Source organism: Podarcis cretensis (genome assembly GCF_951804945.1).
Source record: "Podarcis cretensis genome assembly, chromosome: 15".
Lineage (NCBI taxonomy): Eukaryota > Metazoa > Chordata > Lepidosauria > Squamata > Lacertidae > Podarcis > Podarcis cretensis.
This window is the reverse complement of record NC_137185.1, coordinates 14,203,460-14,220,562: the sequence shown is the minus strand read 5'-3', so window position 1 is coordinate 14,220,562 and position 17,103 is coordinate 14,203,460. Positions and strand designations below refer to the sequence as shown.

Sequence of the window (17,103 nt, the reverse complement as noted above, 5' to 3'; positions counted from 1 at the left end):
AGGGGCCAGCGCTGTCCGGAGACACTTCCGGGTCACGTGGCCAGCGTGACATCGCTGCTCTGGCCAGAGCCAGAGCCAGAGCCAGAGCCAGAGCCAGAGCCAGAGCCAGAGCCAGAGCCGCACACGGAAACGCCGTTTACCTTCCCGCTGGTAAGCGGTCCCTATTTATCTACTTGCACCCGGAGGTGCTTTCGAACTGCTAGGTTGGCAGGCGCTAGGACCGAACAGCGGGAGCGCACCCCGCCGCAGGGATTCGAACCGCCGACCTTTCGATCGGCAAGCCCTAGGCACTGAGGCTCTAACTCACAGCGCCACCTGCGTCCCAAGTGGTGCTAGTCCCAAGTGGTCCCAGGTGGTGCTAGAGGCAACTTATTCCAACAGTAAAAGGTAAAGGTAAAGGGACCCCTGACCATCAGGTCCAGTCGTGGCTGACTCTGGGGTTGCGGCACTCATCTCGCTTTATTGGCCGAGGGAGCCGGCGTACAGCTTCCGGGTCATGTGGCCAACAATACTAAGCCGAGCAACGGGAACTCACCCCGTCGCGGGGATTCGAACCACCGACCTTCTGATTGGCAAGTCCTAGGCTCTGTGGTTTAACCCACAGCACCACCCTACATTCTAACAGTAGGTGGTGCTAAAGAGACTGAGCAGGGGGAAGCTGATGGGGCGGGGCCACCCCTGGACTGGATGCATGTAAGAAAGAAGGCAGGCGAGGATAGGCTGAAGTTGGCAACGCCCTCCCTCGCTTTGCCTTAGGGACCAGCCTCCCTTTGGAATCTAGAGATGCTGGTCATCTCTTTGGCAGAAGTGTGGAGGGAAGTCAGTGGTGCCTCCAGGGTAAGACTCTTGGCCACAGGTCCAGAGTCTCATTCAGCAGAAGGAGCAGGAAGGGCCCCAAGAGAACCCTGGCTGGTTCACCCCATTTAGGAATAGGTGGAGTTCTCCAGGGTAGACAAGGTGGTGCCCTCCGTAGGTTGCTGGCTTTTGAACTCTCATCATCCCTGGCCGTTGGCCATGCAATGGGTCAATACCCACAGGCTAGTCAGACATCTTTTAGGACAGAGTTAGAATCATGGAATCCCTCCCAACCCTATAATTCTAAGAGTCATCTCGCCCAACCCCCTGCAACTAAAGGAGTTGGGTTTTGAGGATGGGATTTGAAAACAAGAGAGAGAACAGTGGCTCTTGGGTGGCCTCCCCCAACCTAATGCCCTCCAGACATTTTGGAGTACAGACTCCACCAGTGCCAGCAGGGGCCGATGGGAGTTGGCATCTAGAGAGCACCAGGCTGGGGAAGTCTCATGGGCACAGCTGGGGGTTGGGGGGCAGATCCCACCCCACCCCCCAAATCAGGTAAAGACCTGGCTAAGGTTGACAATGATAGGGGAGCATCTCAATGGGCTGGGCTTACTGAGTGTGCACAGAAAAAAGAATTGCATTGGAAAAGAGGAATTTGAGAAGGAAGTGTTGAAAATGTTTTCAGCAAATCCAAGAAAACTTGTCTCAGTTTAGATTTTCTTAAAATAAGATTAAAAAGGCACGTTCTTTGTAATTTTGCAAAATATACTTGATAACCACATGAAAGGTACTCCCTGATGTTTTTATTTAACTTCCTAATTTCCAAAGGACTGAAGATTTTGGCAGATTTTTCTGAGCACTTGGGGTCAAAATGCAATAATTTAAAACAACTGTTGTTGAGACATTTCATTCCGAATCTGCCAGACAGAGTCAGAGAGGATGATGGCATATGCCCCTAGCCTGACATAAATCCTGGCTACGCCCATGGGAAGTCTGTTTTTGGGACAAGGAGCAGCAAAGGGAGAAGGAATACCTTTTTTTTGGTTTTGGTTTTCGGATGCAGGATCTAGAGATTTTCGCTCTGTCTTCAGTTCCAACTGCCTAGCTCTGATTGCCTCGTACAATCTGATTGCCTTGGTACAATCTCTGCCGAAATGCGACTTGATCTTGAAACGGGTAACTTTGAAAGCCGTGGTTCTGATTCTCCTCCGTGAGTCATCGCCACTCATTCTCCTGCTGCAAAGCCTGCTCTCTCCTCCTCCAGGAATGATAGTGTAAACCGCTCTCAACAGGGTGGACTTTTTAAGCTACAATTTACTGATTGTTCCCAAGTGCAAAGGGATGGAGCCGCTCTGGGTGATGATGGAAGGAGAAGGAGAAGCGGCTGAGTCAGGCGCAGATGTGAGATTTTAATAGCAGACGTCATCTCAAACTCTCAAGAACACAAGACTCAACAGAAGAGCTCTGTTGGGTCAGACCAAAGCAGGGATAGGTTGCTGTTTTTTTCTGCAAATCTGGATGCCAAGTTTATCTGTGTGGATTTGTCATATTTTCCTCTTATTCCTTATCTTGGTGAAGAACGAGTTTCAGCTTAAAACATGAACAGTTCTAGCATATTGTATGTGTTATACATTTTTATACATATAATATAGTATTCATATTATATGCATATACACTCCCGCTTTTCTAAAGCAGCCAGAACATAAGAGCTAAATAAAAGATAAAGGTAAAGGGACCCCTGACCATTAGGTCCAGTCATGACCGACTCTGGGGTTGTGGCGCTCATCTCGCTTTATTGGCCGAGGGAGCTGGCGTACAGCTTCTGGGTTATGTGGCCAGCATGACTAAGTCACTTCTGGTGAACCAGAGCAGTGCACGAAAACGCTGTTTACCTTCCCGCTGGAGCGGTACCTATTTATCTACTTGCACTTTGACGTGCTTTCGAACTGCTAGGTTGGCAGGAGCAGGGACCGAGCAACGGGAGCTCACCCCCTCACGGGGATTCAAACCACTGACCTTCTGATCGGCAAGTCCTAGGCTCTGTGGTTTAACCCACAGCACCACCCGTGTCCCTTCCAAGAGCTGCATAGAAGGTTGCATATAATTGGATAAAATACTTATATGTTAGTACATATAAATTTATCCTGTAGGAATATAGTACTGAGTTGTACTGTATATGGTTTTTTGTTTGTTTTGGAAATATTTTTGCATTTAATTTTGCATGTGATTAGCTGGGCTTTTTTAAAAAAAAGAAAACAGAACATAAAAAGTGTCTCCTGGACCAGGCCAATGCAGTTCAGCACCCTGTTTTCACAGTGGCCAACCAGATGCCTGTGGGAAGCTCCAAGGCAGGACCCCAACACAAGAGCCCGCTCCACTTCCGTAGCTCCCAGCAATTGGTAATCTGAAACATTTACTGCTCTTGACCATGAAGTCAGGGCATAGCCATCCTAGTTAGGAGCCATTGCTAGCCTTCACCTCCTCCATGAATTTGTCCAACCTTCTTTCAAAGCCATCCAAGTTGGTGGAGAAAGAGCCATTGTTTAGCCTTGGAGAAGGACTTCCTATTATCTGTCCTGAAACCTCCAGCAAAAGTCATAGGTCATTAGGCCCAGTCCTAAGCAGGTGCTTGCAAGAAGTGGTCTGATGCAGTCACAGAGGTGGCCCAATGAGGAATCTAGTTGGAAACTGGGGGAACAGGGCTAGAAGGGATCTTCAGAGTTGCTGCTTGTCTTCTCTGCCCCTGAAGCACAGAAGACAAGCGGCAACACCATGCAGAACACCCCAGCTTCCATCCCCACCAACATTTCTCCGAAGAAAACAGGGACATCTCCTGCTGAGTTTGGCAAGAGTCAAGGCGTTCTGGGGCAGGGGGGGCAATTGACAACCGGAAGGGCCGCCCCTACTTTAGGACTTCATCTGAATAATTTTAAAAATCCTTTTGTATTTTGTAAGGGTTTTTTTTCCTTTTTAAAATCCAAACATACACATAAGTTTCTCCATATATTTTAGCTTTAGGAATAGGATTGCATGAAATGGCACACCCTGGCTTTCAATTCTTAACAGGCCTGCTTCAACTGATGCCCCTTTTTTGGAAGTTTATAATAACACAGTACCCCTCAAACAAAAAGAGGTGCTGGGGGAACGATCCAGCCACTCTGTAAAAGTGTGCGTGTTTTCTGTAAATCCAGTGTTTTGTATGAGCTACTATAACAGTGACCCAGGTGAGTGATAAAGGACGTGGCCATTTTCTTAACATGACAGAGGCTATTTTGAATTCCCCCATTCCACCTTGGAACAGGGCTTTCCATGAAAAACAAAATGGCAGCCTTTCTCCCCATACCCTTGCACATGAAATAGCCAGAGCTTGCGCAAAACAGATGATTTTGAGGTGGATGAAGCAGCTGACAGATTATCCTTGTCAACAATCCCTGAGATTAGAGAATGCAGTTTGCTGTGGTGATATCAAGACCCCTCAGAGATGTTACTTGCTCAGAGACACTGAGCTGGGTTCTCCAAAATGGCAGGGAGACGGGCGCAGTGGCTGGTCTACAGAACAAAGAGGAAACATACCTGATTTTTCCTTTTAATTTGATCTCCATCTCATAACAAGGGCTGTTTTACAAGTTTTACAGTCACCTGAAAGATCTCCCAGCAAGGAACCCAGAAGGGAGAGGAAGCATTGAGGCCCCAATCCGATACTCGCTTACATGGAAATAAGCCTCAATGAACTCCATGGGACTTACTTTTCAGAAAACTGTATAGGAATGGCACAATAAATCTTTTAAAAATAAATAAATTAAACCCTGTTTCCAAATCATCAGGTTCTTTGGAAACTGGACAAAAGCATCCTGCCAGGACATACCTTTCCCCAAAATAAATTGTTTGCTCTTGCCCCCATATGTTCCCTGGAAAATGGTCACTGCAGCACAGAGATTCGTGTGGACATTTCCTCTGTTAGGACAAGGACAATTTATAGAATCTACTTGTCTTCAGAAAGCTCTAAAGGAAAACCCTCCAGCTGCCTCCCTGATGTCCCTATTGGAAAACACAGAAATCTAATGTCCAAATCAAGAGAAATAATAGTTCCACTCTATTCTTGGTCAGATCCCTCCTGGAATACAGTGTCCAGTTCTGGGCACCACAGTTGTAAAAGGATATTGGAAAGCTGGAAGGTGGACAGAGGAGGGCACCCAAGATGATGAAGGATCTGGAAACCAAACTTTATAAGGGAGTTTGGATGTTTAGCCCAGGGAAGAGAAGGCTGAGAGGTGACTTGATAGCCATCTTCAACTTGCCCCATGGAAGATGGAGCAAGCTTGTTTTCTGCTCCTCCAGAGGGGTAGGACCCAAATGAGTGGATTCAGATGACAAGGAAGGAGATTCCAGTTAAACATGAGGAAGAAACATTTCTGATGGCGAGAGCTGTTCAAGTGTGGAATGGACTTTCTTAGAAGCTGGTGGGTTCTCCTTCCTCGGAGGTTTTTAAACAGAGGTTGGATGGCCATCTGTCAATGATTCTTTAGCTGTGATTCCTGCATTACAGAGGATTGGACTAGATGGCCCTTGATTCTGTGAATTGGATCCCAGGGTTCTTTGGGGAAAGCCTTGACGTTAAAGTGGAATGATTCTGCTTTAAATGTATAGTGCAGATGGGCCTTAAAAACACATGGCATTAACAGCAGCGATTAATTCCTGTGTAGTATTTAAGGAATTTGGATACATCATCATCATCATCATCATCATGGAGCTATCTGAATTCCCAGCCCTTCCATCTCTCTAAACCCAGGAAGGAGGTCAAGAGGAGAGCTGGTAGGCAGGAATTTAATTGAAAATTTATTTGTGTAGTAAGAATTCTCCACCACCCCCATTAATGTCAGCAGAAATTTAGCTTGTACAATAATTTTAAAAGAGAGAGCCAAGACTGTGCCTTGGTAAAGTTAGATGAAGAAAATGTTAAAAAGGCTGATGACTTCCTCCCAATGGATTCATTCCCCTAGATTAGAAAAAAACACCTCACTTAATAACTGCTTCTGTACTGAAAGGCAGACATCAAAAACGTTCCCTATAATTTGTGTCTGTGGTGATAGCAGAAACTGAGGATTTGCTATATGCTGACCTGCTCTTTGTCTCTAGGTATAATGGATTAAAAGAAAGGAATTGGGAAATATAAAATGCATTCGGAAAGTTGGTCAAAACTCCAAAAGAGAGCTTTCTTTCTCACTAGTTACATTGTTGGACGGTATGCAACCTTTGGGGGCCCAGCAGTGTCTTTGGAGACCAAGAGAAGTGTCATGGGCACCACAAAATACCCATTTCACAGGAGAAAAAAACTAATCACACACCCCCTCAAAAAAACACCAGGGAAAGCATCTACAAGATCACAAAACAAATAAAATACAAATCAGAAAGCAGTCAACACCCCCCATAGGCAACCCTCTCACAAATAAATAACTGGGAGGGGCAGGGGGCTTTGGGGGGTGTCTGAGGGCACCATATTGGGGACCTCAGGGTTATGGCAAATGCCTCAAATCGTACCCTGTCTGGACTTGGCTTGGCCAAAATCCCACGCTAAATCTCATGTTTTAAAATCCACTTTCATTCGCCAAACTCTTAAGATTATTGCATATGGATTCTCATAGTTAATGCCCCAAACACATACACTGATGGTCCTTTGGCTTTTCAAAGAATAAAAAAAAATCATTTTTGAAAAAAGCTGAGAAAATAGAAGGGCTGCTTGGACAGAATGGCTTAAAAGATTTGTTGCAAAAACGATTGCAGCCCTTTAACTCAGGGAGGTGAGGAAACATTTTTGGCCTGGTGGGCCAGATCTTTATTTCCCAGCTTCCAGACAGCCCATATGGACAGCAGGTGATTGACAGGTGGGCTGCCCCACTCACCTGTCAAAGTTAGTCCTCGGCGGGAACACACACACAAGAACTGGGGCATGCCAGCCAGTTCTGGCACAGCCAAACCCAGCAGGATTGAATTCTAATAAGGGTTCAATCCTGCTTTCTGTGGGTTTTTCCCAAAGCAGTATTGAACACCCCATGCATCAGTTGAGAATCTTTTTGGCTTGGGGTAGTGGGCAAGGAGATCGTGCTTAACCTGTTAATTGTCTTCCATTATTATGTTTTAATTCAAAACTCTCCCCAGCTTATCTTCCACGATGTCAGGAAGAAGGCTTTTAACTGATCCATCAAACAAATTCATCAATGAAGCATTGCATACAAGCTGTGGCCCCAGTGTTGCTGGACCCTGGCTCACAGCATCTCCAGTGAACAATCAGAGATGATGGGAATCGGAGTCTAGACACACCTGGAGGGCCACACCTGCCCCATCCCTAAAATACAGCTCATCAGCACGACAGCCACTCTCAGCCTTTCAGAGAAAAGGGGTAATATTGCACAATCATTGATAAATCGCATAACCAGAGAATTATAGTCAACTTGGGGTATGCTCTGGTCTGAAGCCTAGACCACACAAACAATGCCAAGTTTTGCAACGCTGAGACAGATTTACTTGGGAGTGAGCCCCGCTGACCTCAGTGGGACTTACAGCCCCCCAGTAAAAATGCACAGACCTGTACTCTGAACTGAACGATGCTGCATGAATTTATGTCTATTGCATAATTTTGTTTTAAACACGTGGAGGGGCTTATAACTGCTGAGCATTACAACCCCCACCCTCTTGAGGCCCCTCAAAACCAGTGCCTAAGTTTTGCAGTAACTGATACTCAAACGGGGGGGGGGGGGGCATAGCTATCACCCAAAAATATGATACCCGATGACTCAGATGACTGAAGGATTCCACTTTAATTAAAAAAATTATACCCCAAACCTTGCACATAGAAAGTTAACATGTCAGGGAGAACACTGAGTTGGAAGGCAGACCAAAGGTAGTCCATTCTCACCCTTGGCCAATGCAGGAGATCCACAACGAGAGCATACAGAAGGTTGGCCTTCTCCCTGGCACCCTAGTTTTCTATGCATAAGGGGTTCTTAAGCTTATCGTCCCATTGCACCAACTGAGGACCAGATGTGCTTAGAGAGAGGTCCTCATTGACAGTCCTTCAACCCTGGAGTTTTCTCCTCTCCCATGAAGACCCAACAACTCCTGAGCCACTGAAAGAGTCAGGGATGGGTACTGTTCTCCAGCTGTTGCTGGTCTCCAACTCCCTTGCCCCTGAAAAAAAACAACCCCTCACACCTGACGGTCTGAGAAGATTGGAGCTGTAGACCAGTAACACCTGGAGAGGTGAAATTGGCGAAGGTTGCTTTTGCCAACTAAGGAGGGAGGTGGAGAGGCAGATCTGAAGATGACATAATTTAAAAGTGACGCTTTTGTCATTAATATAGTATCATTACTCACTCTGAGCCCTTGGGAGAGGGTGAGCTATATGGTAAATAAAAGGAATCCATAACTAGGCAGGTTGGAAAGTGTATGAAAAGATAGGTCATTTTAAAAAAAGGTGTTGTCCCTTCAACAGCAAAAATATTCTTGTGGGGAGAGACTGTAGCTCTGTGGCACAGCACCTGTCTTGCATGCAGAAGGTCCCTGGCTTCTCCAGGTAGGGCTGGGAGAAAACCCTGTCTAAAATCCTGGAAAGCCACTGCCAGGCAGTGTAGACCAGTGTTTCCAAAACTTGGATCTCCAGCTACTTGGGACTACAATTCCCATCATCCCTGACCACTGCTCTTACTAGCTAGGGATAATGGGAGTTGTAGTCCAAAAACAGCTGGAGACCCACGTTTGAGAAACACTGGTATAGACAGTACTGAGTGAGGTGGACCAATGGGTCCAAGTCAGCTAGAAGGCAGCTTCTGATGTTCATTTAAACTATGGCTCACCCACACTTTCTATTTGCTCCACTGATTCCCCCCGGGAAAAACCCACAGTTTAGCACAGAATCAGAACAAATGGCAATGGGGTTTTATGCAGATTCCCGTTGGTTCCGAGTTAACCCTAAAGAACGGGTTTTCTGGGGGAAAGTGACTGGTCGAAGGCAAAAACGCTCAGACCCATGCCTGGAAAACAAGCAGAAAACCACTCAGACAGGTGGGGCAAGCCCTATATGTCTATGGTGATCCCTAGCAGGACCAGGATACATGCGCTGTTATCATAGCCACTCCATTCCTGGTGGTTTTTAGATGTACAGTGGTACCTCGGGTTACATACTCTTCAGGTTACAGACTCTACTAACTCAGAGATATTACCTATGCTTCAGGATGAGAACAGAAATCGCACAGCAGCGGCAGCAGCAGCGGGAGGCCACATTAGCTAAAGTGGTACCTCAGGTTAAGAACAGCTTCAGGTTAAGAACAGACCTCCGGAACGAATTAAGTACTTAACCCGAGGTACCACTGTATCCCAAAGATGAATTGTGTGGACCTGAAAATAGAATGTGTGGATGCCTCTGGACATGTTTGTTTACCGTACCCCAGGAACTGGCTGTGGCTCCCTGTTGAGCTTAGAGGTCAGTGGCAAACCAAGTCATGGTTGAAACAGCCTACGCAGTAAAGGATTCTCTTGCAAATCTCTGTGCTGATGTGACCTGAAATGCCCCCACCTTCCTTGCCCCTGCTTTGCCCCTGTTAGTTAGACTCAACCATTTCCATCCAAGGTCACCTTAACTCCCCAATATCCTGTCCCTTGTAGGTACCTCCCTTCTGTGGGGAGATTTGGATCAGGCAGGATTTCCTTTCTTTGCACCGAGAGAACATGCCCTGCTGCCAACACCCTCCTGCTTTCCGTAGAAACATCCACTCAGGAAATCTGGGACCCAAGGAGTCGCACAAGGCAACTGGGCACCCCCTTAAAGGCTTGATCTTGGATGACACCCAGCAGCTTCTGTCCCATCTGCCAGGAACTCTCATATTCCGGGTTCGTGATCCGAAGCGAGGGAAAGGCCTCTTGCATTTGAAGGAACCGGGTCTCCTCTGCGAATCCGCTGCTCCAGGGGATGCAGCAACGGCAAAAAAACCCCAGCCAAAGCTAGATCACACCCCCAGGGGGTTGCGGGTGGAGAGGCTTCATTGTAAAACAGAGTCGCTTGAGACCTCCTGCTCCCACCACCCGCTCCAGGTGGAAAGAAGGGCTCCTGTACACATGGCACGAGGGTGAGTGGTGTTGGCAACGCCTCTGGAGATGGAGGGCAGCGACGGAAGGGGGTGCCCGTCCTCAAAGGTCTCACATGATGGCGCACCGGTTCCTCCGCAGGGCGCCCTGGAAGCGGATGGTGGTGTGGACATGCTTGCACCGGGCACATCCCACGCTCTTGAGGAGTTCGCTGAAGAGCAGGAGGATGTGCCAGTTGTACTTGGCCGAGCACTCGATGTAGCCACACTTCCAGGTCTTCTTCACCAGGTTGGAGACGTTCCAGCGGGGGATGACCCGCCCTTTCTGGAGGTCCCTCTTGTTCCCCACGATAATGATGGGTGTGTCCGAGGTGCCAATGACCCTGCAGAGAGATGGAAAGAGAAGCCTAAATGGTTGGAGAAGGGAATGGAAGAGGCCAGGCCCAGAGGCTGCTACACCTAGGGCTGCCATACATCTGGAATTTCATGGACGCGGCTGGGAAGTGTAGAATTTGTGCCAAAATAGAAAAGAAAAACAGCTCAACAACTTTGGCCGTCTGTATTAAGTACAGTCGTACCTTGGAAGTCAAATGGAATCCGTTCCGGAAGTCCGTTTGACTTCCCAAACCGTTCAAAAACCCAAGCGTGGCTTCTGATTGGCTGTAGGAAACTGCAGCCAATCAGAAGCCACGGAAGCCCCATCAGACATTCAGCTTCCAAAAGAATGTTCAAAAACCGGAACACTCACTTCCGGGTTTCGATCATTCAGGAGCCAATTTGTTCGGCAGCCAAGGCGTTCGAGATCCAGGGTACGACTGTATAGTGACTGAATTTACTGAAGTTGGAAATGTTTAAATGCATTGTCGTGAGCTTAATTCTCAAATGTTCCCCTGTAACTCTTGTGTGATTGGTTAACACTGGTCACATGATAGGTACCTTATTACATCCTCCATTCTGTTTTGTGCGTGAGTGACTTGACGGCAATGGCTGCATCTCTATGAACACTGAAGAAGAGACAATGTTAGATAACTCTCTCTCTAAACACAATAGAGGAGAGGAGTGCTAATATTTCTGTGTGGATGCATGTGATGGAAAGAAGTACAGAAGTTGATGTTCTCTCAAAGAAGCAGTAAGGAGAAGTTCTGAAGGAGAAAATGGAAACCTCTCAGAAGGAACTGCATGGCCCAGCTGGGCCATGTACAGACAGCTGAGTACAAGTACTGGAAAGAGAGAAAGACACAGTTTGTTCGAATGTTTAGCGAAGAAACTGCAATCTTCAACTAAGGGGGGGGAAAGCCCGTGCTTGGATGAACATGTGAGTGTAAATACTTTGCATATATTCTTCTTTGGCTATATGTTCTGCAAATAATAATAATAATAATAATAATAATAATAATAATAATAATAATAATATACACCCCGCCCTCCCCAGCCAAGGCCGGGCTCAGTGCGGCTAACAAAAAATAATAAAAACAAGTTGAATGAACACAACTTAAAAACAAGATTAAAATGCAACAATTAAAATATTGAAACATTAAAATATTAAAATGCAGCCTCATCACAGGAGGAAAAAGGAAAAAGGAAAAAGAAAGAGGGGGAGGGAATCAAGTAAAAGCTTTTTAAATATTTTAACAAGTATTTGTTTTAATTTCAAGAAAAGAGTCAGTATTGCACACGATTTGGCTTCCTAGCTGCAATTTAGCTACCCTGCCTCAAGTTGCTGAGAATTGCAGTTGGGTTCGGGTTCTGCTTATAGGTTATTTCCCATATGAGGCATCTGAGAACAGGATGCTGTACCAGATGGGCCATTGGCCTGATCCAGCACCCTCTTCTTCCCTTCTTACAACTTAAGTTACAGCAGGTCCCTTGCAATAGTGATCTAGCAAAGAACACCTGGTTCTTTGGAGAACTTGAGAACATTTTTTTCTTGTTGGCTCCAACTGCCCTTCTCCTTCTATTCTCTTAAGAAAGTTAAGCGTGCATAGCTGCGTATATGACTGTGTTGGCCATTCTCAGGATTTGAGAAACTCCAAGTGCCTAGATCACTTGGGTTCCATGCCATGGGAAATCTAAGACCAGAGTTTGTAAAGCCAGGAATTTGCCCTGTTCTCGGGGAGAAGCCAGGGGCAAGAAATCACTCTGTATAAAGTAGAAGGGATTGGCCGGAGGGAAGAGGGATGCTGGTCTAGGATCCCAGGATTTTGCAACTCATTGGATATCCCCCGTTTCTCCTCCCCTTGAGCATGGGATATTCCAGATGTGGCTGCAACCATAGGATTTTCAGAATGGCATTTACAATATTGACAGTTTTATTTTCAGTGATCCCTAGCACTGAAATGTGCCTTTCTCACAGCTGCCACACACTGGGTCAAGCCGTCATTTTGAGACTCCCTGAATTAACATCTGGCTCCACTGCCACCACCCCTTTTTCCCAGTCAGATCCCAGGTGAGGCTGAACAGAGGCATATTTTTACCTTGTTTCCAGGATCTGCTGCCTAATGGTCTTGACATACTCAAAGCTGTCAAAACAACAGATGTCATAGACCAAGATGTAGGCATGAACGCTCCGGAGGCCTCGGCAGCACACGTCCGCCCACTCCTGCAAAACAGAGAGGGACGGATCAGGGAACGCACCACACACAGAGAGCCATGGGGGTGACCGCAACACCACCAGCAGTCGTCCCCCCCAAGCTTAATCCAAGGAGGAAGGGTTGACTCCCAGTCTTCAGCTCAATTGTGGAAGCAATGCCCAGCTCAGGGACAGCCCAGCTCTCCAATTTCTCTTTAAGTACAGTGGTACCTTGCTTCTCAGACTTAATCCGTTCCAAAATCCGTTCCAAAACCAAGGCACGCTTTCCCATAGAAAGTAATGCAGAAGGGATTAATCCATTCCAGACTTTTAAAAACAACCCCTAAAACAGCAATTTAACATGAATTTCACTATCTAAGGAGACCACTGATCCATAAAACAAAAGCAAGAAACAATGCACAGTGGTTTACGAACAGTCCTGTTTACGAACTACAATCATACCTCTTGTTACGTTTGCTTCAGGTTGCGCGTTTTCAGGTTGCGTCCCGCGGCGACCTGGAAGTACTGGAAAGGGTTACTTCCGGGTTTCACCGCTCGTGCATGTGAAGAAGTGGCGAATCGCGACCCGCGCATGCACAGACGTGGAGACATGGGTTGCATTTTGCTCATGTTGTGAACGGGGCTCCGGAACAGATCCCGTTCGCAACCAGAGGTACCACTGTATTCAGTTTATGAACTCCGCAAAACCAGAAGTAGTGTTCTGGTTTGTGAACTTTACGTCGGTCTACGAATGGAAGCTGAACAGTGGAAGGGCACCGGTGGCAGGAGGCCTCATTAGGAAAAGCGCATCTCAGTTTAAGAATGGATTTGGTTTAAGAGCGGACTTCAGGAATGAATTAAGTTCATAAACTGAGGTACCACTGTACTGCAGTCACACAACCAATCAATCAGTAGCTGAACTGGGTTCCACATGGCCACAAAAACAAATGAGCCACAAAAACAAAAACGCAAAATAAATAGCAAAACCAGGTAGACCTCAGCGTTGCACTCAAAACAGAAGTGTGGCACTCAAATTGGAAGTGAAACACTCAAAACGGAGCACATTCGCTGCCAAACAAAGTTCACAAACCGGAACACTTACTTCCAGGTTTGCAGTGTTTGAGAAGCAAAGTACCACTGTAGTGAGAAACCTGTGGTGGGAGGGGGGAGGCCGCAAGGGGAGGCCTTTGAAGTGGGTGGTGGATGCCAGAATGTGAGTGGAATTGAATTGTCTTAAAGTACTTCGTTCTGGGGAAAATGCTCAACCACCTCCCGCCGCCTGCAAAATGAAAGCACCTTTGTGGGATGTTCTTTAAATATTCTACAGCCACATTTTGGGAAATGGTAGCCATTTTTTTGTTCCCACCACCTCCAACAATGCCCCAGAATGATGCTATGCTCCAGGGTGCTGGACCAGATGGGCCCTTTTTTGTCCCGATCCAGCAGCCAGGTTCTGCATATGTTCTTGTCAGGAGAAGCGTCCCAGTTTGGAAGGGTCAGAGCTGTTTAAGGGCAGAAGAGACTGCCTTCGGATGTGGTGGACTCTCCTTCTCTGGAGTCACCGAGTCACAGGCTGGCTAGCTCTCTCCTGACTCCACAGCTGCTTTTTGAGTGCTTCCCTCAGTGGCCAACTGTGCCAATTCTAGAGAGACCCCGATTCCTCCGTCACAGAGTCACGCTGTTCCAGTTTTATAAGCATCCATTTCATTTTCCCTTTGCAGAAAGAACATTTGGGAAACAGCAGAACGGCCTGGATTCCATGAGATACCACTCTCCTCCCTCTCTCTGCCCTTGGCACGAAAAGCCCAGCAAATGAAATTGTGAAAGTCCAGCCCAACGGGATGTTAGGGCTACATCTGGGGCTTGCAGATCCTGCTTCTTCCAGCTCACCCTAGGCTACCACTCTGACCCATCTGTGACATCCGAGAAGGCTCAGGCGATGGCAGTATGAGGTCTGGAACTCAACATGGTGTCAAAAACGCCTATCACTATGGGAGAGCTTGCTAGCATCTTACAGCGAGCCCAAAGGCAGAATCACTGCTCTCTCAGAGCCTCTAGTCGGAGCCCACGATGCTCTTTCTGGTAGTGAAAACCTGGGACACTCTGCATGTCAAGCAGATTCTCTACCACTGAGCCACATATTTCCCCATACATTTTTAAGAAAAATGGGAATGGAAAGAATTACAGCAAGCTTGCAACTTACGCGGGGATTGCGCCTGAAGCTAAAATCACGTATATTCAAAACTTATTGAGTGCAACGGTGGATGGGATTGCCAAACTTGTTTTCCCTGGAACTTCACCCCCTTTCTATTTATGTTTGCATTTTTTGCCATGTGCATAAAGCTAAATGTGGGCTTACTGTATATGCATGAATAGTAGATCTGCCCCTTCAATGAAAAAAGATGCCCTGCAGCTAACCTGGGCTCCTGGTGAGTAACCCTTGCAGGCTCTTTCCAAAAAACATGAATTCCATTTATTTCCGGGAGATGATCTGTTGCACAGAGGCACCAGCCATTAGCCTGTGTCTGCTGTGTCCATGAGTAGTTCATGGAAAAGCATCAGCCTTTGTTTGCTTTTAGCTGGAGAGACAAGCTTCATTGCTGCTGTCAAAGTAGGCTGAGATAGTCACAGCAACTCCATCCCAACAATTTAAAATACAGGTCCACTTCTGCTTCAACTTCTTGTGATAACCCCCCCCCCCAAAAAAAGAAGAGGTCCTGCAGGGCGTTGGACTAGATGACCCTGGGGTTACCTCCAAACTCTACAATTCTATCATCTATCTCAGGTGGAGAACAATTTTTCAGCCCAAAGGCTACATTGCCTACTGAGCAACCTCCCAATGCTGGGTGAGGCTAAAGGCAGAAAGGAGGTGGAGCAAGGAATGCAAATTTTACCTTTAAGGCTAGCTTCTAGACACACACCCTTCTCTCACTGACTGACTGATTCTATTTCTATGCTGCTTTTTATTCAAGTACAGTCATACCTCAGGTTAAATATGCTTCGGGTTGAGCATTTTTGGGTTCTGCTCCGTGGCGACCCAGAATTAATGGAACACGTTACTTCCGGGTTTTGCCGCTCGCGCATGCGCAGATGCTCAAAATGACGTCATGCGCGGAAGCGGCGAATCATGACCCGCGCAGACACAGGTTGTGTTCACTTCAGGATGTGAACGGGGCCCCGGAACGGATCCCGTTCGCATCCAGAGGTACCACTATAAATCCCTGCCCTCCATTCAAGCAAGGAAAATGCATTATTAGAGTTCAAGGGCATATTTTAGCCAGGCAAAGACACTTGGGGTCCGAAGCAGGGCTGGTGAGGGTTGTGGTCTAAGGAGAGGAGTGTGGCCTGGAGAGAGTTCTGAGGGCCAGATAGAGAGGCTCGGAAGGCCGCCATTTCCCCCCATGTCAGAAGTCCCATATATTTAGATGAAATGTGTTTTTATTTATCATTACATTTCCTTCCCACCTTTCCTGCAAGGAGTTCAAGGTGCTCACATGGTTCCCACTTCCACATTTTCAACCTCACAACAACCCTGTGAGGTAGGTTAAGCTGAGAGACAGGGCCCAGCCCACAGTCACCCAGCAGGCTTCTTGGTTGAGAGGGGAATTTGAACCCTGGTCTCTCTCCCAGACGGTTGTAGTCGGACACTCTAACCACTAAGCCAGTCTTCTAAACTGTGGTAGGGTCAGTAGGTTAAAAATCTGTGAATGTGGCTCCACTGTAGTCCAAGGGTGTTTTAACACTTATCTCAAATTCCTTTTTGTCACTAAACTCCAAGGGTGGGTCAGCATGCTGTTTTCCTGTGAATTCTGGGTTTTTTTAATGGTGGCGATGATAGTGCTTTGTACACAGGCAATCCAAATCTTGCGAAAAGTAAGGATGGATGAGGTTTCCAATTCAGTATTCATTTAAAGCCAAATCTATCCAATTTGTACTTTATAACGCAGCAGAGGAACCAAAACACAGCAATCTTTTGAAATTCATATGCACCCGAAATTTGCAATGTGTTTCTCCAACCAAAGTAGGTTTCCAAAAATGCATTATGGGGGAAAATAACATACGTCATATTTGGGGAAATGCTTATAAACATGTATACGTCAGTCAAACCTGCATTAATCAGGAGAAAGTTGCACTAAAACGCTGATAATTGCAGATTGCTGCAAAATGCAGAAAACTGAATTTCAGGTTGCAAAAAACAACAACACCCAAGAAACGGAGAGACCAGAAACCTGGAATCCTGAGCCATGTTAAAAATAGTGCAAATCGAAAAGAAAAGTGGAGAGGAGAATGGAGGGGGGGGAGACCCCTCTCAAATTTTGCATAATCTATTCTACTCATGGCAGGAGCTCTGCACGATGGGCTTATCCTTCAGCAGCAGAAACCCCTCTCTTGCCTTGCACACAGAAAGAGCTGTGTTCAAACCCTGGCGGCATGATCCACTGAAAGGAAATAGATCAAATTCCTAAGGAAAACTTTTCTAGGCCTGGAGATCCTGGGGAGCTGCTGCCAATAAGAGTAAAAAATATTAGGTTGGGTGGGCCAATGGGTTAGCCTGGTTAAAGGCAGCTTCCTATTTCATCTAAGAAGAAGAAGAAGAAGAAGAAGAAGAAGAAGAAGAAGAAGAAGAAGAAGAAGAAGAAGAAGAAGATATCTCTTTTC

The 17,103-nt window shown here is 46.7% G+C and overlaps 1 protein-coding gene and 1 long non-coding RNA gene across 2 annotated transcripts in view; both read right to left on the bottom strand.

Annotated features, from left to right (window-relative positions):
* Positions 1-7,594: 7,594 nt before the first annotated feature.
* Positions 7,595-8,637, bottom strand: LOC307204384. Its single transcript, XR_013833662.1, has 2 exons — positions 8,560-8,637; positions 7,595-8,442 (listed from the first exon to the last, which is right to left on the bottom strand). It is a non-coding gene; the product is annotated as an uncharacterized lncRNA (long non-coding RNA).
* Positions 8,638-9,168: 531 nt separating this feature from the next.
* Positions 9,169-17,103, bottom strand: part of RASL10B (RAS like family 10 member B) — a 25,280-nt gene continuing 17,345 nt past the window's right edge. The window contains exons 3-4 of the mRNA XM_079955902.1: positions 12,350-12,474; positions 9,169-10,258 (exon numbers count right to left, since the gene is read on the bottom strand). Coding sequence (XP_079812028.1) covers positions 9,988-10,258; positions 12,350-12,474 — 396 coding nt within the window. The 3' untranslated portion in view covers positions 9,169-9,987. The remainder of the gene's footprint in view (positions 10,259-12,349; positions 12,475-17,103) is intronic.